Source organism: Lichenostomus cassidix, chromosome 6 (genome assembly GCF_008360975.1).
Source record: "Lichenostomus cassidix isolate B80296 chromosome 6, HeHo_3.0, whole genome shotgun sequence".
NCBI lineage: Eukaryota > Metazoa > Chordata > Aves > Passeriformes > Meliphagidae > Lichenostomus > Lichenostomus cassidix.
In genome coordinates, this window is record NC_139487.1 from 13011359 (window position 1) to 13037035 (window position 25677).

Consider the following 25677-nt stretch of genomic DNA (forward strand, 5'->3'; position numbering starts at 1 on the left):
TCCAGTAGAAAATGTGCATTTTACATTGCAGTCCTCAAACTGGCTTGTTTATTCCAGGTTTAGTACAAATCTTGCCCTTTTTCTCCCTCCCTAAGCTCCACAACAACTCACAGTCCCTGTGTGTTTCTCCTCATGAATTCAACTGAATAGGAACATTTCTCACTGTAATGAAAAGGCTGCTGACACCTGGACTACGAAGAGGCTCTTGCCTCTCCATAATAAAGTGCTGGATAATTGACATCAATTTTACAGTAGTAACTTCTAATTAATACGGAAAATGATTTTTTTTTCCAAGAGCCATCACACTTCTCACACAGCAACTTTAAAGTTGCTGATGCAGGCTGAAGTCTTTGTTGAAATTAATCCCCAGAAGCACCACAGACAAAGAACATAACTAAATAATTAGAAGTTAAATAAAAACACACACACACAGCTGCCACATTTCCCAACAGACTCTGCCCAAACCCCAGCTGCACTCGTCTCCTTCTCCCTTTCCTCCTTCACTGTCTGCAGGAGCCAAGTTCAGAGAGGCTCCACTAAGGCTGCCAATGCTACACACACATGCTGGAAGCAGCTGCCATTCATACTGGCTTCCAGGAAAGCACCCATCCAGGTCTAGCAGCAGCACAGAGCTTTTGGCTGACCCAACAGTACCCAACCTTTGCAGCTATGCTGGAGCTAAATGCAGTGCTGATGCTTTAGCACCATTCCTCACCCCCACGCTGATCAAGCCACGACTATTAATTCCATGTTCATGAATGCTAAGACAAAGAGGAGGAGGATGTTGCTATGATAGTTTCACAACTCAGATTCCCAAGACATGCTGCGTGTACAGCACATATCTATGGAACCAGAGGATGTGGAGTGGGTCTGATGGGAAAGACAAAGATGTGGGCTGGAGATTCAAGTGTAATCATGCCGCATACATGCAAGACTCAGAGCACGTTGCCAATCCTGCTCCGGTGCCGCAGATCTCCTGCATCCAGCAGCTGCAGCTTGTACTACATGCAGTGAAGGACCCATGGCCCTCTTGTGCTGTGGGCTGAGAGCGTGAGCCTGAAAGACAGCCCCCACCAGCTCACACATCTGTCATTCCCAGAGTAGAAGGTATCATCTGTTCTGCCCTGAGTATGGGAAAATTTCCTGGAAGAAGGATATTTTTCCAATAGTAAAAAGTACAGCCAGACCAAAAGATTAAGTGAAAGCAAACAAGGGCAAATTTCCCCTCTGAGGTATGAAACAGGATGCCACTAATGCAGGATGCACCAACACTGCTGAGCAGTATGACTGTAAGAGGTCACTGGGGGGAAGAACAGCCTGCAGATGTGGAGCAGCTGCCCATGAGCTCCAGGGTAACAGTGGGACATGGGAACATGCTTCAGTCCTGCTGTGGAGAATCCAAAGCTGATAGAACTCGAAGTCCTGTTTACTGTCTGGAGCTGGACACATGGACAAGGCTAAGTAGCACATAACAAAGATGAGTGAGCCAGGAAATAGGGAGAGGAGGTGCTTTACCCTGCTCTCCATTGCTAAGGTTGGCGCAGGGACCCTTGCAAACAGTTCCCACACAGTTTACTCTGACACTTTTTAGTTCGTGTTTGTCAGTCTCCCTCCACTCAGCTCACTGAGCATTAGCCAGGACACTGCTTGCAGGAGCTTGGAAATGAACTGTCTCTGCCCACCAGTTTGTCCTTTGTCCCTGCCAGTCACTTCTGGCAGTCCTGCTGTGTTCAGTGAACTGCTCCGTGCCCAGCCAAACACAAGGAAAGTCTAACTCTCCATGTCCCAAATCCTTCTTGAGGACTGCTTTTATACATCTGCACTTAAGTGGCATAGAAATCCAGGCCTCACCACTTCTCTACACAAGGCAAAAGGTTTTGATTGTACATAAAAGATTACCATTATTATTTTACTTAGCAACATCAAGGAGGAACATTTCACACCCCCTTTTCTCACCTCAGCATAGAGCCAGTCAGTCAGGCTCAGATGATACATAGTAGCTCAGATGCTTGTTCAATGATCTCACAGGGATCTGTGATCTTTAAAGGAACAAGCCTACCAAGGCAACAGTTTCTATCCATGGAGGGCCACGGTTTGGTTACAGTCTTTCTCCTCTACCCACAGGTGCCTCTTCTAATGATAAATAATTTACAAACTCACTCAGAAAATTACTGTTCTCTGAACTCTGTTAGCAGAAATGGCATCCTATTTTGAGACAAGAGTTATCTGCTCCAGAAATGTATTAATCCCACAATCCATCGGAAGCCTTAGGTGTTCAATCCTATTTAATGGTGGTAAAAAACACACTGATCCAACCAATCTGGAAACCACTCAGATTTCTGAAACATCTCAAAGCCAAAACTGTTATCCAGCTCCACCAAGAAGTAACTGTAAATGTACAAAACAGTGCCCATTCCAAGTTTCACAGGACAGGCATTCCCAAGAATCAACATATTGTACCCTTACTTTAAGAAGCAGTAAGGCTGCAAACAAGGAGAATGGCAAGTACCAAGGGAGACGGATGGTCTCTGTGTGCACAGCTTGCAGAGCACTTAATTTGTAAGAAGTATAGACAAGCAGAACAGATTAATGTGCTGATAACCCTGGACATTCCTGTAGCCATCACCAGGACTAGGTAGTGCTGTGCTACAACATCCTCTGAGCTCCAGCTGTCAGGTAGCTGAAAGCTGCCCACCTCGCCAGGAGCCTATGCCAGGAATGCTTCTGCTGCAGACTAATTTGAAGAAGTCACATCTATACACACACACGACAACTCCCACATGTGTTAAACACACTTTGATCAACCCATTCAGGTTTGGAGCACATGGAGAAAAAACTGCATGTAGCCTCACACTGCTTTTTCTGAAGACTAATCCACTTTTCCCAGTTTTAAAGATGGTCAATTTGTTTATAATAATCTGCAAATCCCACCTGGCACAAAGAACCAGACATTCTCTGTGGGGCCCTGGGTGTCCTTTCCCAGACTGCAGGGACAGGCTCTCCAGAGAAAATAAAGGAGGCAACTGCACCATTCAGGGGGGGAAAACAGGTTCAGTGGGCTTCTGCCAAGGGAACAAACATCCATATACTGCACAACGCTGGCACTTTCAAAATCTAGGCAGGGAAAAAGAAGTCAAAGATCCTGAAACAAATTATCTTTAAAATTATCAGTTAATAAAATAAGCAGTCTCCAGAGCAGACGTTTAGATCTGGAAGGGGAGATATGCCAGAAACCGAATGAGGCCCCTAAGCTTGCCTGGTTTTAGAAATTTTGTTGAGAAAGGCAGACAGCATAAGAAAGGCCAGGATGATGGCAGAAGCATAAAACCCTGAGATAGATAGATTTGCTATTTTGGAGTTACAGCCCATTTTGGAGTTGTGAACCCTTATCTCCAGCTGGTGGCATTTATGAAAACATTTCTCACTGTTAGGTACGTAAGAGCACTTGCAATTCTGCCAAGGTTTGAAATGCACTGCAGATAGCTATGGACTGGACCGTTAATTTTTTTATTTCCCCGTTGTGCTTACAATTAACTTAAGTGCTGAAATGTGATGGGCTATTCCAGGAGAAGCTTTTTATCTACCAGCTGCATTCTCACAGAGCAGTAAATCAACTGCTGTCACCAAAACATCACAGAAGAGGACAAGAGCATCCTTATGCTCACTGTTATCATTCATGTTACCCGTTCAGCCTAAGTGGCTAACCAGCATTCAGCAAATGAATTCTGTGATTTGTGTGCAACCTTTGGTGCAATTCTCTATTTACAGAAGACCTTGTCCTCCTGAACACAGAGGAAAAAAATAGCAGCAGCTCTTCTGCACCTTTTAACTGACCAAAGCAAGGCCGGTAACCTTGGTCCCCGAAACAAGATAAAAGAGTTTTAAGTTGTGAACTGCTGCTTCAGTTGAACTGAGAAGCCAAGATGTGCAAAGCCTACAGAAATCAAAGACAGATATAAGAACCTTAAAAATGGTAGCTGAAGATTTTCAGAAAAGGTTTGAAAGAAAATCTTTCTAGGACCAATAGCCAGAAAGCATCCTGGCAAATGCTGGAACTCAAATACACAGCTTTCAGCTGAGATTGCCTTGATGAAATGACAACAGGATACCTGATATACACCAGAGGAAACTCATTCCCAGTAAAGAAATTCAAATTTGCCCAGAAGACAGTTAGCTCAGGAATAAGGCTGTCTAGAGAACAGATTAAGGCAGGATATGCAACAAAGCTCTTTCTGTTCAATCAAACCAAGGCAGAAGTAAGTGCACTGCTCCAGTTTGAAGAAACCAAAACCTAATTGTGCCCAAGTTAAAAACAACGGGGAGGCTTATTCTGGTTATGGCTTAATCAAACACCTGCAGTCACATGAGGCTTCTGGAACTACGTCACCTGGTCAGGTTCACAGAAATCAGTAGAGGATCCAAGAGAGCTTGTGCCCCTCTCACACAGCCACCAAGGACTTCTATGGGATATAATGATTGCAGACTAACTTAGAAATAAAACCAAACCAAAACTCACCAGGACACTGACTTGAACATCAAGACAAGAGAAAGGAGACCACAGACATTCCAGAAAGCTAGGGAGCTTGCCATGCATTTTGATTTTCTTTTTTGATCTTTTATAGCAACTAGCAAGCAAATGGCCTTTATGAATGTACAGCCCTGGGTCTGATGCTTGCTGAGAAAAAGTGGATGCTAATCTAGCTCATGACTTTTTTTTTTTTAAATGATCAGAAATCTTTTTAAACTTGGTTTGCACAGCATGAATAAATTTAATTAAAGGAAGCAGCAAAACTAAATACCAATAAGCTAAAAAACTGGCCACGAACCAAGTGGATGCTGTATCTAAAGTAAGCCAAATCAATATAGGACATGCTAGAGAAAACCAGCTAGGACCGGGGAAGGAAGGTACACATTTGGAGAGGCAGAGGTTAGAAAGATCAGTTCCCTAGCTCCTAGTTACATTTCAGCAATTAGTGGAAGTGGTAAAAGGCAGTGATTCAGTGGCCTGAGGAGATGCAATGAAGCCAAGAAATAGGAAATACAAAGCTCACCTGCCTGACTACATGTGGAAAATAAACTGAAGTCTGTTCTCAGATGGGGAAAATGAAAACCTTTGAATGCAAGCAAGAAGTCTGGATATCCAAGAAACCCATTGAGCAAATAGCTATTTGATTATTTGCACTATTTTGCAGTTCTACAGTATATTTAATGAACTAAGGGCATTGGAATCAATACACAAGATATAAAACATGGGTTATCAGAGACTTACACAGAGACAACACAGTTCTCCTTTATTTTTCTGCTCTCTCTAATAATTTCTAATTCCCTATTTGCCTTTATGACTACTGTTATGTCCTGAGCCAACATTTCCAGGCTCATCACAATGACTCCATGAGTTCTTTCCTGCATGACAGTATCTAGCAGACTTTTCTACAGTTTAATGATTTTGAGAGACTTACAAATTCAGTCTACAAAAATGCCTTCTAAAGATAGAGCTCAAAAGAAATAGAAGATCTATAGTCAATTGGTTAGCTACAAATAGCTGTAGCTACAAATAGCTACAGAGACTGTAGTAGCAGTATGCTAAGGTAGCAAGCTAATAAGGAAAGGTGGGCTTGGAAGTTTGTGTGAGTCAAATACAAAAGTTCGATACAAAAGCTCGATACAAAAGTTCGAGCTCTTAAAGCTTTTGCAAATCTGGAGTTGGAACAGACAGCTATAAGCTGCTGGATGATCCTTATAGGCAGAAAATCCTGTAGTGAAAACAAAACCTCAGTTGCAAAATGTCTGCTATAAGGCTGCAGTTCCAAAAGTGGTTTAAGTCAATCTAAGTGCAGGTCCACCTGAACTGCAATCCAGAGTCTGGAGGTTTTTCTTTCCAAGTCATTTACTGCAGAAGTAAGACATTCTACTGTGCAAGTCCAAGTCTCTCCATTCTAAGCACAAGCACCAAAGGTGCTGGGGACCAGGCAGTACTGACATCAGGAGGGACTGAGAAGGTAAAGGAGGAGCAGAGATGACTGAAATACTGAGAACACAGCGCGCAAGTCAGGTTTATAAGAATTACAGAGTGATGAAATTCCTACCAAGATGAAGGGATCAAATCAAATCTGTCCCAACTGACTCCTCACAAACCCCAGACACGTTCTGGGATTCTAGACTAAGCTGCATTGCACAGCTGGAGGAAAAGGAATGGACAAAGCCTGTGATGGGGGCAAAAACAAGGGAACCAAATAATTTCTGATATAACATGCTGAAGGAGTGATGCTTGTTAACATTTTAATTTGTTGAATTATTCCCTTTTGTGCTGCTTGAATGTGTCATTCTTTTGAAACTCCATCTGGGCAATGACCAGAACTGAAACAGAACGAAACCATTAATGCTTGAAAGCATCCATGGCCAACATAGAAAACATTTTCTGCCTGCAAAACCAGAACTGCTTGAACTTGACTGCTAAGTTAATTTAAAAGAAGCATTTAAATGGCTATTGGGACAGATGGAAATGCAGAGACTGCTATCCAAGATAATCACTAGCAAGGCCAGGCCTGATGAGATGCTAAACATTGTAGGATGGAACACTTTTTGACTGAGATGGAGATATGCTGGGTAGCTGGCCAGCAGACAGTCAGCAACGTGAAGCTGAGTGGGAGCAGAGACTTGGGCAGGGACCACACACAGAAAACAGCTCAGATGTTTCTGAGAAATTGAATTGTCTGCTGCTTATTACTGTCCTTCTCAGAGAAGGACATCCATGTGCAATCCCCAGAATAAACACAGAGGCATCAAAGGTTGCTGACACTCATTTGTTTCTAGTCCTTTCTCCTTATACATGACAGAAACTATCAGTCCAAGATAACAGCTATGCCTCTGAAGAAGATTTCCTGGTATGGTTAAATGGCATCTTGCAATCAAAACATATTTGGAGAACAAAAAGGCTTTGTATGCCTTGGAACACAGTGTTTATCCCGTAAACATTTTTTCCCCTTAAGTCCTTAAAATACCAGACCTACCAACTCTTCAGCACCAGTGTTCTCACAATGCATATGCTCCCAGCAACAACCCCTAACACCACAGGAGACAAATCCCTTCAGAATGGGTGGCTGACAGAGACTGAAAAGAGGCATCTTACCTCTGTGACAGTGAGCTGTTACCTCCACAGACATTCAGATGCTGGATGGGCAGAAGGACATGACACAAAGGGGAGGTTTATTGCTGACAGGCCAGGTAAGATTACAGTGTTGGCTGTATATCCACTGCTGACAATCAAGGAAAAGGAGACTTGTGCTGACACCTGTTCTCTCCGAAGAATGAGGAGAACAAAAGAACACAACTTATGCTTCCTTTCCAAACCACCTTTAGCTGTTGACTCCTCAAGTTGAGCTGATCAGCAAGCTGAGCAGCAAGCTGGAGAACTACTTGTCCACACTGCCTGCCCTCTGAATCAAAAACATGCACCCTTTGGTGTCACAGCTCTAAACAGAACCTGCTGGCTATAGAAATGGGATATACTGAAGACTTAAGCAAAGACAATGCCACTGTCCTGGGGATACAGTGCTGAACACCAATGCTTCTGCTTTCTCTATATACTTCTCTTTTGCCATATTCCATGGATCAGTACCTACAGGATCTGTGATGGAAATATCACCTCCACAGTAATTTCTGCAGTGCTTGGAGGACACCATTGTTCCACAGCCTAAAAATCCCTGTGTGAGGATTTAATACTCCCAAGTGCCTCCTGGACATCAAACATTTTCAAAACTATTAGCTCTGATGGGTTTTTGAATAAGGCTCAGGGAAGCCACTTGCTCAGTATTTCTTATGAGAAAAAGATAGCTCTGATCTGGTAGAATAAAAATTACTGAGAGGAAGGAGGAGAAGGAGGAGGAGGAGGAAGAGGAGGAAGGAAGTCCACACAGACCACATTGCCTGCAAGCATGGAAATGAGATTTGATTTGCTCTGTGATCCAGAGGTGTGTTCAATTTCAGTTTGAATTTCCACTGCGTAAACTCAGCTTGGCTGAGCAATGTCCCCATTAGAGACTGCCCAAAGCAACATAAGGTAATCCACAAATGATCTTGGAAGCTAAAAGTTCAAAGCCTTGGTGAGGTGGGGATTTTTAGCATATTTTTGCATGTGCAACCCAAAAACCCATGTCTTCTCAGAAGTTCGAGGAAGACAATATAAAGAAAGCAATTAGATGCAGTGCCTACACAACTCCTTATTGTTGCCAATTAATCAATTTATTTATTTAGTTCACTGGTTAAATTTCCTCTTCCTACACCAGAGAGAACAAGTCTGGGTCTGTTTTCTATGAGTCAAAGGGATTAGATGACAAGCAGAAGTCACTCACTAAAGGGACCTAAGGGCTTCCGTTCAGGGATTAATAACTCAGCAGCTTTTTCTCCAGATTTTAAAACCTTTAATTTGTACTGCATCGGCTGGTAGATTTATTTGCATAACTATTTTTGTTTAAATGAGAATCAAACTCTGCTCTTCCCAAAATGCTGAGGAATTGCCCTATTGGTATTATTCTCACATCTGAATTTTTGACTATATTTAAAGAGGATTTCATGCTTGCTTAGCACATTTCTTAAGAAACTGTCCCTTATACTAATACACAAAAGTTCAGTTTCTGAAGTTTCTTGTAGCCTGAACAGGTCTGACTTAGGAAAGACTAAATGTCTTCCATATGCCTTTTTAAGGCCCAACTTGTGACTGTGCCTAGAGCTTTTATTTGGTGTATTTTCACAAATTGCAATAAGTAGAGCTGTTCACTTTGTTTACTGCTTCTAGACAACAACTGCCATCTACAATCAGCTCAGAGAGGACAGCAGGGCAGGGCTGGCAGCAGCCACAGGACGCAGCATAGCAGCAAGTGATGGTTGTGCATTAGGAAAAGTGCCATCATTTTTCCTTCTCAGCTCTCTAAAACATGTGAAGGGCACTAATTAACAGGCTACCCAAGGCACACAAAGACTACAAAACAAGATGTCCCTAGTGTCCTGTTAAGGCCCAATCCTAAAATGACTACCAAGGCTTTAGGAACCTACTGAACTCTCCCAGTCACGAGTCTCCAAAACTAGTATAAGAAAGAATTGAAACATCATAAGAACTGCAGAACCAAGAAAAAACAAAAAAGAAATGAAGTGACCTACTTTATATTCTGTTGTCACATGTTGAAAGAGACAGAATCAAAAAATGCCAGAGTGGCTGATGTAAAGGAATCCTCTCAAACGCGTGCACTGTCAGCAGAGCGATGGCACTCAGCCACTCACAGGAAAAACAAGGACAGGGAAAAAACTCCAGTCAAATAGTGTGCCAGAACAACAGTTCAGTACCCAGAGAGAAGGGAACATACAGTAGGAGCTGTAGAGAACAAGAGAAGTCTGAGATCTGAAATGCCACTTGCCCTTATCCCAGCAGGCTTATTAGAGCCTCTGCCAGCGAGAGACGCTGAGCATCAGAACGATCTGATCGCCTTTTCCAACAGCAAGTGACAGAGGACAGCTGTCTTAAACATTTTGTAGCTACTTCTCCAGCATCTGGTCTTGACTCAGTTACAAGCAGCAGGGCAGAAGAATTTGCAGCAGTCTGTAAGCACCCAGGTGCAACTGAGAAAGGTGACTGCAGAGTGTTAACAGTCCAGAGCCTGGCTTAATCTTTTAAATAACAATGCTGTTGAGCATTGGTAAGTAAGGGGCTTGAGGAGAGTGTAGGCAGGTGATTTCCACCCTCCATCCCTCAGCTTTCTACAGAGGAATACTATCAAAATAAAAACCACTTATTCCCCGGATTTGGCTTCGCTGATTTTTGCACCATTTTTTTCTAAAACAAAAATCAGGATCAAACCAATTGGCAATTCTTCTTCAAGCATCTTAACCTGACCTTTTCTAAACTCATCAGAGAAAAAGGTCTCACTGACATACCTAACCTGAAGTCACACTGAGTTACGACCTATCTCATGTATGAAAAATATGGCAGCTTCAATCCTCATCTCACAACAGGACAGTTACCTCCATCTTCAAATCACGCTTCACTCAGCTGAAGGGTTTCTTGGTAAGGATGAGGGACCAGACGATGCCTTAAGCTAATAATGCAGCTGACAAGGCCACATGTTAACAACTAAGTTCCTGAGCAATTAGGACAGGAGTGGTCAGTGACCAATTCCTTTATGCTAAAACATTTGGTATGACATTAACTGCCCAGCCCCAGTACTGCTTAGTCTTAGCTCTGAAGCATCAACACACTAAATAGCAACAGAAGCAGTTTAGGACTCAAGCAGTCCAGGAATATTATCCCTCTGGGCACAGCTGAGGGTGGAAAGCTCAGCAAAATCTGCATGATGTGGAAAACTGTCATCAGCCAGAGAAATTAAGTTCAGATCATGTTAATATTCTCCTCTGCAAAAAGTGTGTCACGCTCAGGTATCTGCAAAGAGGCTGAGATGAAGTATTACAGCAGCTTTCTTTTTATTCTTTTGAGAAGGGGAGTTTAGCCCAGCAACAGACCTAAGTTTCCTTTCTATACCTATAAAGTGACTTGTAGGTGGTACTGTAATTAAATAGGTCCATCCCTTAAAATAGCAAAGCACATCTTTACAGCTGAGGTGTGAACTAAGACTCTGTAGTGAGATGCTTCCATCAAGTCACTAGTTTTCAGGAGAATTAATGACAGGCTAGAAAATTCCCAGAAAAGCAACCTGGATGCAAAAAAATAAAGCAGACAATCAGAAAGCCTAAGTTTCAGCATGCCTACCTCAGCTCCCTCACAAATTCACATTTCTGTTTTCATCAGCAGGAAGACCGTTCCTGTTCTAGTGTTTCAAGATTTTCAACAAAGAGAGCACTTACTGCAAATAAAACACAGCCATAAGAACTCTACACTGTAGTTCACAGCTACCTTTTTTAAGAAATGAAAGGGACAAAAATACCTGCAGATACAGTCATATGAAGCTCCATCTAGATCCATGTTCTGTGTAATAAGCTGTTGCATAAAATGACAGATAAACCTTGGGGTGACAGGGACAGCTAATGTTTCCTGCAAGCTGGGCAGATGCCTGACTCCAGCAAACCACCAATACAACACAGCTGAGCTGAGGCTGGTATCTAGGTTTGCAGAGAGGTATATGTATTTCTAGTGCAAAGACTCAGTCATTAAATAGTCAGCTAAGCACACTCTTCCTTTCAACACTTGGAAAGAGAACTACTGGCAGAATGAGCGACATCTCGGGGCTCTGTGTGACCTCCAGATTCACATATGGATTGATTCATCCTGGGTTTGGAACATTAATTGTCACTGAACTAGGAGAATGCTGCAGTGGACAATACAATACCAAGTGAAAAGACTGGTGCCTTACTTGCAGGAAGAGCAATAGTTTGGTTCACAATATGCTGAGGAAGCATAACCAGAGGGGAGTTGATAGCAGTGCCCAGATTCTCATAGTATTCCCACAGCACTGTATTTCCAGCTTTCCATTGTGTTAAACGTGCCCATGGTGCTCCAGGACAGCTCAGTTTGCTCTGAAAAAGGTATTGCAGACATTCCCAAAGCCAAAACACCCCAAGAAGAGTTAGCTAGCCACGTCATGTCAACTCCCTGACGCTAAATCTCATTGCTATAATGATGTCTTGTCTGTCCCTGCTAGCAGCTGTCACTGTCTCAGAAACAGAAACTCGTTCATGCCATCACAAGTGGGAAAAGCACTCATAAGAACTTCTACAGCTTTCACACAGGACCCAAACCCAGCACTTTCTGAGTAGAGTATGATTTCAACAGCATTCTCTGTGTGTTTTTACATGCAACTCAAAACTAAATGCAGTCTGCCAAATTACAGCTGCTGAGGGAAATACACTTGGGAGATTACGATAAGGTTTGTGCACAAATAAGCCTTCGGCACAACATTTCATTAGTGGGGTTCTTCACACAGTGACACTTAGTGGCAAAGTTTCCAACTAGGAGGCTAAGCATATGGCAGGAGTCACTGGAAACTATGTTATTATGTGACAGTCTGCAAATTACCTTCTTCCCCAATTGTTGAGATTATAACAGCAGATTTTCCATACTTATCCATCTTACTGCCAGAGGTCATCCTGACTAAGACCTGTTTTCATAGAAGAGAAAAGCTTGCTAGTTAAAACTAACATTGAGACAACTGTGACACACTGGTTAACACTGATACAAGTGATGCTCTCTGGGTTGCATCAGCTTATTCCAGAAATCCTATGTATTGTCAGACAATGCTCCAGGACAATTTACCAGTTTCTTGTCTGGGAGGCCAGAATACGTTTTTCCTCTTAGAAATTCTTGCTGTAAAGCAGTTATTGGTGAAGAACGTAAATCCACAGATTGGAAAATGTGAAATAGGAACTCCTCCAAACAGGTGCTCAGGTGAAAGCAAACACAGGGCTATGAATTAATCCTTCTGCAGGCCTACACCCCTGCCAGCTATGAGGCAGATGCTGCTGCTCAAACAGCATGTGCTGCCAGCAACACTTAGCTCCCCAGGAGCTTATTTGTGCCTTAACTGAGCCCTGGGGGAATCCAAGGGCCCTCTGACTATGGCAGTGGAATTGATTCACAGCCTCTGGCACCTGGCTGATGAACCGCCTTCCCCAGTTCCATCTCTCCAGACATCCATCCCCCCAGATGTGTCTTTTGAGTGGCACATCTTGGCTCCCTGAGCAATCCCACTGCCTGCCTCAGATCTCCCGTGAAGACAGAAGAGTGACACACATCAGGGATGCTGCCCTCTCCACTATTAAAAGGTTTGCCTTTGAGGTCCCTACCATGGACAATAAATTTCTACATATTATCTTAACACCCAAATGTCAAGTGTCAGAGAGCCAAAGAATTAATCTTCCAGCTGAGTGGAGCTCAGTTCATATGTGGCACCCTTTGGCTCAGCAGCATTTACTCTCCTGCTCTGGGAGGGATGGAGACCACAAAGCTCCGTTTGTTTCCCACTTCAAAATCAGAGCAATGACCCAATTTGTCACTTTTGGGAAACAGCTGCAGCTCCAGCTAGAGGATCCAGAAAAGGAAGGCAGAAAAACAGCATCTGTAACAGCAGGATACTACCAGAGAAGAGGAAGAGTTGCAGTTTCTAAAGACAGGAGTTTTACCCTAAAGAAGCCCCAGAATGAGCAGGGCTGGCAGTCACTGCAGTCTGTCCCCTTTTGTGAGAGGAAAATGTGACTTCAGGAGTGGTTGCTCACAGCCACACTGCTGTCTGTAGCTGGCACAGCAGGCTGTAGCCTGTCTGCTTTTAGAACTCCTGAGCAGAGGGACGACTGAGTGTAATGAAGCTTAGGGTGGAGCTCAGGACTAGAGCAACAAATCATAGCGCTATAAATCCAGCTTTACAGAGGATGACCCAAGAAGTTTGCATGGTATCTATATGCATTATGGCGACAGCCAACACCTATTGTTCCTGTTTCACAGGGATTAAAAAGCCTTCTCAATCTGAAGTTTTACAAAATGCAAATTGAATTGTGCCTTCACACAAGCCAGACGTTGACAGCTTCTGCTTTAATCACAGATGTGCAGAGTTGTAATTTAATCTTTATAAATGCAGACTGTTTTGATCATTCTCTTGCAATCCTCTGTGGAGCTTTCCCTGCCCTATACTGGCGCTTAACAGTGAAGGGAATCCGTAACACTGCTCTGCACTTCCACAGCAGCCTTCCCTGGCAGATCACACAGCACTTCAAATGCTGCCTGGTTTCCCCCAAGGGCTCCCCATTGGCTTCCCTCACTCGGGAGGATACAGGGCTCAAGGTTTGCCCAAAGCAGCACAACAACAGCAGGAAGGAGTTCAGACCCCACCCTGCAGCCCCTTCCTCTAGTTACCCACAGCCCCTTCTCTAGGTTTAGTTAAGTACCACATAAAGCAAATCTGCTGGGCATATGAGAAGTGTTTTGTGAAACAAACTCACTGTATGGTTCTTGCTCAGCACACTCCCAGCTGTGAATCAGGTTGGGCTCCTAACTTACACCTCTGAGTGTTGCTTCTGTAGCTCCAGCACAGAAACTCACCTAGCTCCAGGAGACTTGACTCAGTGGCAGCCAGCAGCATGTAACAGCTCCTCAAGGCAGCTCTTCCAAACTAAGTCCCCAGCATTCAGTAGTCACCTGTAATACTGCAGTTTTCAGGCCCTGATCAGTCCCTGTGGTAGTGGCAAAACTAGGCAAGGATGTGAAAACAGCCATAAGAACCGAAGACAAGCCTTGCTTTGAAGTTTAATGGACTTATTTTGTTACTAGTTTGTACTTCAAGGCAGTCCCTCCTCTGCCCAAGGGGACAGTTCACTAAAGTGCTGGAAGCAAGACACGCCTCAGCATCTGCAGTGCACAAAGGGTGGAAAGACTCCTCTGCTCCAAGAGCACCCAAGGTATTTCAGGGTCACAATCTCTGAGGCACAGAGCAGCTAAAAGTACCACCAACAATAAGAGGCAGGATGCTGGGGCACCTTTGCGATGAGACTGAAGGAAAGGAATTTAAGGGCTTCTTCCATTTCTTATTGGAATGGGGTTGCATCTCTCCAGTAGCAGCTGTTTTTAAAAATCAAAGTCCTTCTTTTGTCTCTCAAATGGCCTACCACAGTTGTCCTCCCTCCTCTACTGACGCACAGTTTGCTGCATTCTGCATGTTAATAAAAGGCACTACACAGCACAAAGTCACTGCTCCAAAGCTCACCTCCAGCTTCAAATCTCCTTGCTGCAAAGCTGATCAGACCTTGGAGCCTGTTCAGACCCATTCAGTCAAGCACACTGCATAAAGCAGCCTGAGACAACCAGTAAATTGCAGGGATATTTCCCTGATAAACAAAAAAACTTAAAAAAAAAAGAAAAATAGGACGATAGCTAAACAAGAGAAAACTCCCATCAGCTAACCAAACCAGTAATTTGCCAACTCCAGAAGACTTTTTATACAGATCCTTTCCAATTTCACCCGGTGCAGCTCAGCTCTATTTAAACGATAAAATCTGTTTCAAGCCATTAGTCATGAGTAGGTGTCTGTAATGAGACCATGAAAGCCAACATCCCTGCCTCATTTGCAAAGACACGATGACTTTAAATTAAGGCCTTGCCTTGGTGATCCCTCCTTAGCTGGAGTTTCACATTCCCACTTCTGTGTGGAACACAACACTAACAGGCTTGAGATTTTCTACCCCAAAGCTCACTGCACTTCAGAAGTAAAGCACCATTATGCCAAGACCACTATAAAGTATTTCTCTAGCCCTCATGACATGTTATATTAATGTAAGAGATTAGGGGGATTTACTGTGGTAGTACCTAGCACTGATGATACTCGGCATTTAAAAAACATCAAACACAGACACTGCCAAGAGGCTTTTAACACCATTGCCAACAGTGCTAAAAAAAGACAAAGCATTTGGTATCTGCCAGTGGTTTTGCTACTAGTTATGGAAACCAGAACAAGGTGAATAAACCCTGACATCAATGGCTCGGAATTAAAACACTTCAGGGCACCTAAAACCTACTACACCCTTTTGTGTCTTTCTGTTCAAGTCACTTGTGGAAACTACCTGAGTTGCACTTCAGGTTAGTCCCTCAAAGCCTCACCAGGTAACAGAAGGCCATGTGGATTGGGGTGGCAAGAAGGAGCATTCCGTAGTTGAGGTATGACCTCAGTGAAAGGGAAATGGCTTTGCGAGATGGCCTGACCACACTGGATTGCAGCTACTGGCAGTGCTGTGTTAGTGGTTGGACTAGATGATCTTAAAGGTCTTTTCCAACCTAAAATTCTATGATCCTACCTGAGTTACAAAGGTACTACAGTGTGAAACAACCCAAGTATTACACTCATTTGTCACAATTTCAAAAGTGATACAGTTGTCCTGTTTTTCCACCACAATCTGTTCTGGCTCCCAGCACTTTCCATCTGCAATTACCAGACATAAAACAGGTGTTCACAGCAGTCTCACACTGAACTTTACCTCCATTTTGGGGGTGGCATAATGTCCCCACTGTGGCTGGAAGAAAGAGGGGCCTCTATTAAAAAAACACAGATGTTTCTGACTAACAAGCATTATCACTCCTGCGTGTCTGCCATCTCAATTTTCAGACCTTAGAGAGGAAATCATGGAGAGAAAAAGTGCCAAAGAGAAAATGAGACCTTAGTGAGCAATTTTCTAACTGGCACAAGACTTAATTGGCATGCAAGGCACCACAACATATTCCTGCTCAGAGAAGATTCAACCAAAACTACTGGGTTCCTCTCACTTTAGCCTTCTGAAAGCTGTGCTACATTGCTGCCAGGTAGAGAGCTTCCTTCTTACAACCAGCTGCTCTTTCACATCCAGAAAAGGCAGATGTGAGACCCCACCCAGACCATTAATGCTGTGTTTTCATCCTTGCTGTTTGTCTACATTTGCTCTTCCAGAGCAACTCTTGCGTTGCTGTTTCCTCACTGCCTTGACCCTGTTCTCTACAACTGCTTATGCTAGAAAATATTTTGGGAGCTTCTCAGATCAGATATGGCACTGAGAAAGTCTACTGCCTGCAATGTATTAAGTACAAGGCAGTCCAATCATCTGGAAAGTACAGATAAGCCTATGAATTCATTTCATAAAAGGCTATTTTGCCCTTTGACTCAAGAATGTACCAAAACCTCTTTGAAGACATGGGAATAATCACTTGCATGGAAGAGCTAAAATTACATTGGCAGTTAATGGCCAACCCAATCTTTTTGACTGTGCAGCATCTTTCAGTCCCCTAAAGGATGTGCAGGGAGGAGCTAAATGTGTTGAGAGAGAGAATACCACAAAACAACAAATTAACACTGAAGTCAGGTTTAACAAATTAGCAAGTGAGGAAAGATGCCAACAACTGGCTAAGACATTCCCTGCTTCATGGTGAGGAACCACAGCAAGGTCAAAACAGCTAATGACTAGGAAGGATTCTGAGTTTGCCTCGGCAAGGAAACGCTTTGCAGAAAAGTACTGAGGATCCCATGGTGTTTATAGACTGAAGTAGCTCATCATTTGTTTGCCCTTGGGAATCTCCCACTCTTTGCTGGAGAGAATACGGGGTGGAAAAGGTCTCTTCCCTGTGTTTCTGATCAGAACACAGGATATACCCTTTAACACTGGACAAACGCCACAACAGTCAGCAAAGCAGTACCATGAAGTCTTACAAATCTACCTGCCTTGACCTGTCTATTCAGACTATGGTTCCTAGAAATCTCTAGGGCTGAGAATATACAGTGTATTAACAGTCTATGCTTAAAACAATCCCATGTCCATCATTTTCAAGGGCCTACAAATCCCCCAGGATGTAATACTGTTAAAATTAATGCTTGTAAATAAAAAAGGAGAAAGCACTGAAATGACAGACTTAGAATGGTAATAAATGGACATTAGTAATTAACAAGGTAATAAAGGCTTCAATAGGATTAGGAAAAGGAGATAAAGCCAAATCTCTTTCAGCTAATTACTTAGCTACTTTTAACGATACTAAAATACAAAAAAAAACCCAAACAAACAAAAAAAAACCCAAAAACTAACATACGAACAGGGTACCAGAACTTAGGTTCAAGTGAATTTGAAACAAATCAGCACAGCTGGAAGTTCCCCTTCAGACAAAGCTCTGTCACAGCCATGTCTGCCTCTGCCAGATTAACAGGAGATTCTCAGATACCACATAGGAGTGTAAGCAGCCACATGAGAATCTCCCCAAAGACTACTAGTATCTGAGAAGGAAATCTTCATTAAAAGAAAAGTTTGACCCTTAAAATTGTAAAAACAAATGTTTTCAGTAAAGAAGCACCACTGTTCTGAAACTATTGGAATAACTCAAAGGAGAAAATGACCAGTCCCAAATGCAGTACTTGTATGTGGACACACAAGCTAAGTGTCAGCATTAAATATTTCAGTGTGGTACATTTCAAAAGACAGGGCTGTAAAGGATGGTGGATTCTGTGTAGAAAATATTTACAGAGAGCAGAGAAATTGGTAATTAAATGAACACACAAGTTAAAACAAAAGATACAGCTGGAAGGAAAAACAAACAAGGAAAGAGACTGCAGCAGCCAAAAGGCAAACTTGATCCCTCTGCTTCCCACACGCATGCTGAACAGCTCACACACGCTGAACAGCTCACACAACGAAAACAACAAATTCTGTTAGCCCACAAAAGCCAGACCCTGGGCTTGATCTGGGCCAACTCCAATATCTCTCATGTACTTACGGCTACTGACAGAAGGGAACCCACAGTCCAACACACAGATCTAAGCTCATTGACATAAGTGAAAGTGGAGGCAAGCAGTCTGCATCCCTCTCCTCCCTGTGCAGTAAATTGCAGAGTGCTGATTAAACACCCTCACTGAGACCACACACTCCCTCACCACAGTGACATCTCCCTTATTTCTCTGCAGTTCATCTGGGGCTATTATTGCTTTATTTTGTTTGATGTTCTCCCTATGTTGAGAGAAAGTATGAAGGGAGAAAAGAAAAAAGAGAAATCTGTCTGTCTTTCAACTTCTAATCATCTTCCTCAAAATGCTTCATGCATCAGCACTGATTTCATTATCTGCCTGCTGCTAGGGATTTTATTTAAAGAATAACACACAAGGAAGAAAGGATTTAACCTGACCTCCCTGAACTGCTGGGGGATGAATACTACACAGAGCTGACAGTGAAAAGCTCATTTCCTTTCTCAGACTAACTCAAAGACTATGCAAAATTCCCCTCTATCCAAGCCTCCAGTTTTAAATTGGGCTATCAAAGGCTTTTCTTTTTTAGAGGCCTGGGTTGATGTAATCACTGTATCATCAATGAATGAGGATTGATAACACAAACCATCACAAAGCATAGCTGCGGATACAGTGACTCTCAGAGGCAGAACAATAAGAAAAATTGAGTAAATTAAAACCAATGTTCTTCTATCCAGCTATACCAAGAAGAGAATAAAAAGCATTAAGGGCCACCTTTTTTCCCCTCACTGCGTCAGTACAGCATTCATCCCAAGTCTTTGGGGTGTTACATATTACAGATCAAGTACATTAATAAATGAAAAGGTTAGTGGGAAACATAGAAGGGTATAATCAAGAAATTGTAAAAATGTCATGGACAGAAAGAGAACCTAATTGCAGGGCAGGATACAGTCTGGACCTCTTAGCAAGCACAAGCACGGGATTCCATCCAGTGGAAGGGGAAACCCAAAGTGACTTAAATGAGGTCTGTACTAGACTGCATAAACAATTTTTTCTCCAGAAGGTCCAGAGGTGTTGATGCAGCTGTGTCTGGGATGATTCCCCAAGCTCGCATAGCAGCTCTGCATTTTGTCCACCACATGCTCCCGCAGAGTCATTTATCTCTCCAAGAGTGATTAATGTATAATTCTGATATTTTATTTTGGGAAATAGGCCATCTCTTCCCTTCCTGAGACCACTCACAGTAGCCTATTTTCAAAAAGCCACATTTACAAATTTATGCAATACAAGCAGAACACGAAGAGAGCAAACCAGGCCAAATTAAGGAAGGGAAACTTAACCCAATCACCCTCTTTATTAAAAACCTCTGCTTTTTAGAATCTAATCCAACTGAATTCAATTACCCATGAAAATTCCTACCAACTGTTGCCAGAGTTCTAGGTCCCCAAAATCACCAAAAGAAAAAAAAAAAATCAAACTACACCCAGCAGTTCTCTGATAACTAAGTTTGCTGCCAAAAACTTGCTGTCCCATTCTAAATGCCAGCATCCTCACAGTCTCCAAACACACTAGCTGACAATGCTGTATATTTTCTCATTCATACTCATCCTTCTACATTTGCATGACCAAAATCTCTGCATGAGGTGGTAAAATTGGCTAAAGCAATTCTTGTTTTTCTTTCTCTCACCCACATCTGAACAAGGAACAAGAGAGTCCCACTTGCATGTCTCTTAGTGCTACCACATCATCAGTCCCAGTGAGCACAAGGTACTCCTGAACACCCATATTTCAGAGGTCAACATGAAAAAAGGCCATGGCATGCCTGGCTTACCTGATCCTCAGAGAGCTGTGATATGTGATTCACTGCAGCATAAGACTCTATCTTCGGGTTGAAGTGATTGATGATGGCTCTGAAACAAAGGAGGGAAATTTTCAGAGGTCTCAGGAACAGCTTAGAGATGCAGCAGAAATTCCCTGCCAGTCTGAGTATACGGAGCCAGTCCTGCAAGAAATTCCTCCCTCACAGTACCACACAGTACTGTTTGCTCTGCTGAAGGCACTCTCCCTGCTGAGGTCAATGCAGATCTTGACAACCAGCTCGCTGGGAATTGCAAGCACAGGCACTGTCCTACACATGGGTGCATCTGTCCCAGCAGATACTGGACTGTGCTTACTGCTCTGGCAGAGGGAATTGCTAGGAAGAGGCGGCAAATTGCTCTGTGCTCCAGCAGAGAGGCAGCAAACCTGGCCATCGCTGCCCCACCCTGCTCAGGAACTGCAGCTCCTCATCCCTTCTAAAATCAGTGTCACCCAACATTTTGAGTAGTGGAACTTTATTACCTGATACGATGAAGCTGATGGCTTATTGCTTTGGATTTTCACTTCATTTAAGATGTTGTGGCTGGCTCTTACTTGTGGTCATCCAACTACAACCACCACATTTTGAATTCTTACCATTATGATTTCAGTCCTCACCCCCAGTTTAGATCATTAGAGATAACTTATGCCACTGTCCCAAACACAGCAGTGAATTCTGTGTGAACTCCTGCTCCTCTGTTGCATTTCTCTCATTACCTGCACCAACAATCTTTTCCCTTCTAGGTGAATCTAGAAGCAGATGGGAGGAATCTCAAACTGAAAGCAAAATAACAATAGGGGAAAAAGCCCCACCAAACTGCAGCTGGAACATTTCCTCAGCTTTCCTTCTGCTTGTCAGGTGCAGCTGAGAAGATAAATGGCAGGACAGTTAAGACTCCCTGGGATAGAGTTTGCAATTGCTCTAGTTGGGATATTACCCATGAGACCCTCTGCTGAGGTAAATATTCATCATGGGAACAGGCCATGTCAGTGCTCAGCATAGATGAGCTCTGACTGTGACTGGAGAACACTTGCTCAGCCAGATTACACTGCAGCAGCAGTCAGGGTTTCCACTCTCATATTCATCAGCATGAAAACTCACTCCAGTTCTGTTGTACTCTAATGGGTTCCCTCCTCCCCCTGCAGAAGGACTTACAGCTGCTTTCTCCAGACCTCATCACAGCTAAGAGCTTGTGCTCCAGTCTAGGAATATGTGATATTCAGTGGTGCCAATCAGAGCCAGGGGATAAAAACCTGCCTAGAAGCATCCTTAATTCTTTAAATACACAGATAAACAATGTGGAAGGTGTGGGGAGGGGGAACAGAAAAAAAAAAACAAAACCAATCCCAAAAAAACCCAACCCAAACAGAATCTGCAATTCATAAGCTCACAGAATTGTTTCAGTTGTAGAGGGATCTTTAAAGCTCATCTAGTAAAACTCCCCTGCAATGAGCAGACACATCTTCAACAAGATCAGGTTGTTCAGAGCCCGATCCAACCTGTCCTTGAATGTCTCCAGGAACGGGCCATCCACCACCTCTCTAGGCAACCTGTTCCAATGCCTTACCACCCTCACTGTTTAAAACTTATTTCTCATTTATAATCTAAATCAACCCTCCTAGTTAAAACCATTGTCCCTCGTCCTGTTGCAACAAACTCTGTTACGAAGTTTTTCCTCAGCTTTCTTATAAGGCCCCCTTTCAGTACTGAAAGGCTGCAACAAGGTCTACTCACAACCTTCTCTTCTCCAGCTCTCTCAGCATGCCTTCATGGAAGGGTTCATCCCTCTGAACACCTTCATGGTCTCCTGCACTGGCTCTAACACGTCCACGTCTTTCCTGTGCTGAGGACACCAGAGCTGGACACTGCACTCCAGGTGGGGTCTCACGAGAGCAGAGGAGAGGGACAGAATCATCTCCCTCACCCTCCTGCCTATGCTACATTCACTGCAATATGCCCAGCCACTCCTTATCAACACATCAGGCACCAGTCAGCACTCAGGGCCAGTCTCTCCTGCAGCTGCTCCTATAGCATCCATACACACTTGGCACAGGGTGACTTCTGCCCTCTCACCAGCCTTGCCAGTTACATACAGAAAACAAATTCAGCAGGGCCCCTGCCAGGCTTCCCATAACCCCCTTCCCTCTGGAGAAGGACAAATGGGCAGGTAGAGACATGCCCAGACTCCTCCTATGTCAACGTGATGAGAGAAGCAGCTCCTGTGAGTCATGATCACACTGCCCATTACCCAGTCTCTCCAACACTCCGGCTTTCAAGCTGCATGTTTCATGCCTGGCTGGAGTCATATTTATACTCCTACAGGACACACTACAAGTTATTGAAAGAAAATGGAACACAAGACTTACAACAACTTAACTTCTGGCTTGACAGAAGGTTTGGCAGCTCAGAAGGGTTCAGTGCACTCACATGGTTCCAACATTTACCAGGGAACAGATTTAGCATTCATTTGTACCCACTGCTGTGAAGCACTTCAACATGGGCCGCCTGCTCACAAGTCCCTGCTTGGATCTGAGCTAGTGGAGCGGCACCTGCAATCACAGCTGGGATTCACCCAGTGAAAGCAAAACCAGCAGCCAGCTGCCACTGCAGTAAGAATCAATAGACATTAAGGAATGGAAATAATTCAAGTCTCCTTCCTCATTTCCCTGAAGGTGAATGGACAACCCCTCAGTGACTAGATGAAGCTCAGCTGTTTAACTACGAAGAATTCCTCACCAACCTGACCTTCCACAGAGCTGTTTCCCTGAACCCACAGGCAGCCTGGGGCAGAGAAGCATGAAGAACTTGGATTTGGTCCTGGCTCTGTGTAGCCAAGTTCTTACTGCCCAACATACCCATCACAGCCAGGCTTAGCACATGGTGCAGCTCCTTCTCACTCATCTGCTACAAGAAATTCCATTGCTATCCAGCCCAAACAGCACCTTTCTGCATCAGCTATTCTGATACTCCTCTGCTATTCTTCCATCTTGCAAAATAGATCTTGTCCCTGGGGCATGTTTTTAGCAACTGGCCTCCTGGGATATTCACTGAGTAACAGCTGGAATTTCACTTTGCAAAGATGCCTCTTCACCAGCATTTGATCCTGGAGACAACAGGAGATCAGAGCTTTTGAACACTGTCTCCCGTTATGGGCAACAGACCAGTGCTTCTGCCACCATTAGTTCACACACCAGCACGTAACAGATGATGATTGGCAATGATTTATTTTTACACTGTGATTGCCTCAATTATTGCCATACCAGCCAGTAGCTTTGGGGAGGGGGAAGGGAGTGGTTAAAGCACTTAGAAAAGATTTGTGATGTGCTCTACTGAGATACTCATATTGATCACAGGGGGAAAAAAAAAGAAAACCCTTGTGTTTGGTATTCATGAAGCATGAGCATCTTCAACACATTTGTAAAGCAAGGAAATGGTGAAGTGTCAACTGAAAGACAAAACGCTGCAATTCCCACACAGCCTTCCACAGTGTGTGCATTTACATGTTTCCACAATGCCAAGCCCCTCAGTGGGGTTGGCTGCCATTTGTCACACAAATTTCACAGCACTTCTGGGACACAATTCTCCAGGGACTGAGATGTAGCCTCACTGAGAGATGTCACTTCAGCAATACAGCCTCCTCTGACAGATCCACAGTTCAGCAGCAAACTGACGAGAGGAGAGGAAGGATGCTGAATAGGCAGAAGGTTCAGGAATTAAAAAACTGGCTTCCAGTGTCTTGAGGCTAATGTTTAGTGCTCTATGGCAGATCACAATCCATCTCCACATTTTTTATTCCTCAATCTCCTATGGAGAGATCTTGATCTCCCAGTAAATACATGAGCTACACCAATGGTCTCCAAAAAACACATATATCACTTCTTCATGCAGCTCTTCAAGCTACCTACACACCATGATGCCAAGAAGAATGTAGAGCCACATATGAATGAACCTGCATATTTCTCAGGATGAACAACCTAGGGCACTTGCATTTATGTACGTTTGCATTTATTGCATATTTATTGCATATTTATTACATTCATTTAATTCTTCCTGAAAAAGGGAATGATTGCAGGAAAAAATCACCCTGATTTAGGAACCTCAAGGTGCAAATGAATCATTTATTTGTACTAGCTGTATTAATCATGTTATTAGACAGTAAAAGTGGGTGCTGCTGTAACAGGTATTGTACCAATCCAGGTGGTGGAAAGCCTGTGTCCCAGGGGCTAAGGATCCAGAATGCAAGGGAACAGGGAAAGCACAGGAAAGCACATTGGCAACAGAATACATAACAGTGCTGCTACTTACTGAGAGTCATGAAAGACTTCAGTTTGAGATAAACCATGGATAGAAAAAACACCGAAAGAATACTGAAGAAGTAGAGAGATAGGAAAAAGGAGATAGAAGGGCAGATAGGATCAAGAAAAACAGAGGTGAAAAACTGCAGAACAGGGAGGATCAGAGAAAGAGCAACCGATCCCAGGGCAGTCTGTCCTCTGCAAACTGCAAAGTTACAACTGCTGGAAAGTTTCTACTTTGGCTATTCTTGAGGCTGCAAAAATTGGCCAGTCCTCAAGTGACTGTTATTTACCTTTTCTCCCTCAAAAACATATGCTGGAAGGAGACAAGCAGAAGAATCTCCATGTGGACCCTACTGGGCTTTATTATTCTTCAAATAGGGACATCACTAGGGACTGTGGCTCTCACCTAGAGCTACGGTGAGAGAAGGAATACACCCAGGTGAGTTGTATTCCCCTCCCCTCACTTCAGTGTTCACTGCAACAGGACTTGCTTCCAGAGTGGCTGCAGTAGCTCTCCAGACAGTAACATTTAAAAACTTGGGTTTATAGTCTTTAAAAACTGCCTAGAGTTACTCCTTGATAGGCATAAACAACCAGTGTTGCTCTGCAGCAGGCCCAGAGCAAAAGAACTTCTGAAAATACAAAGTCTGTTGGACAGGAAAGGGATCCTATGAAAACCAATATGGCATGTATGGAAGAAAAGATTTAACTAATTCCTCAATTTAACTTGCCACTAGTTGTAACATCAGATGTGAGAAGTGAAACACACCAGCAACACGAAGGTACTGGTCCCACAATTCACAGCCTCTTCCAGCCCAGGTGACCCACCATGGCAAGGAATGTACCTCGCCCTCCTTAACCTCACAACGAGCTGGTCTGGGTCCAATGTGCAGGGAAAGCAAAATCACTCTGCTCAGGCTGGCAGCATTTCTTCAGCACGTTTTCTCTGACCTCCAGACTCTCCGCATCAAGTTATTGCAGATGAGCTGTCTAATACCCACTCTTGCCTGACAGCAGCTACATTTCCAGAGTCCCATAAGACAACACTGTCCTCTTGTCCTGAGCAGCAAAATGAAGCACTGTGGAGGCGCTGAAAGTAGGCTAAGGGAAGAACAGAAAGGCTGCAAAGCTTATTATAGAGATGGGAATGCTGAGCCATCATTTCCTGCATGAACTTAGCCTTTGCACCTACTTCACAGGTCCAGCATGCAGTGCCTGACAAAGTATTGTAGATTCCCAAACATTTCTTGTACAATAAAAGCAACACTGCAAGTTCGCTTCTTCCTATGTTCTGTTAGACTGGAACAGAAAAGCCTCAGCTCTTGGCTGGTATTTACCCCTTCAC

General features: G+C 43.6%; 1 protein-coding gene across 3 annotated transcripts in view; it reads right to left on the reverse strand.

Moving 5' to 3' along the window:
* Window positions 1-25677, reverse strand: part of ARMH3 (armadillo like helical domain containing 3) — a 120868-nt gene that overhangs the window by 13509 nt on the left and 81682 nt on the right. For all 3 annotated transcript variants that reach the window (XM_085065024.1, XM_085065028.1, XM_085065025.1), the window contains exon 24: window positions 20008-20086. In XM_085065024.1, the coding sequence (XP_084921150.1) occupies window positions 20008-20086 (79 nt within the window). The remainder of the gene's footprint in view (window positions 1-20007; window positions 20087-25677) is intronic.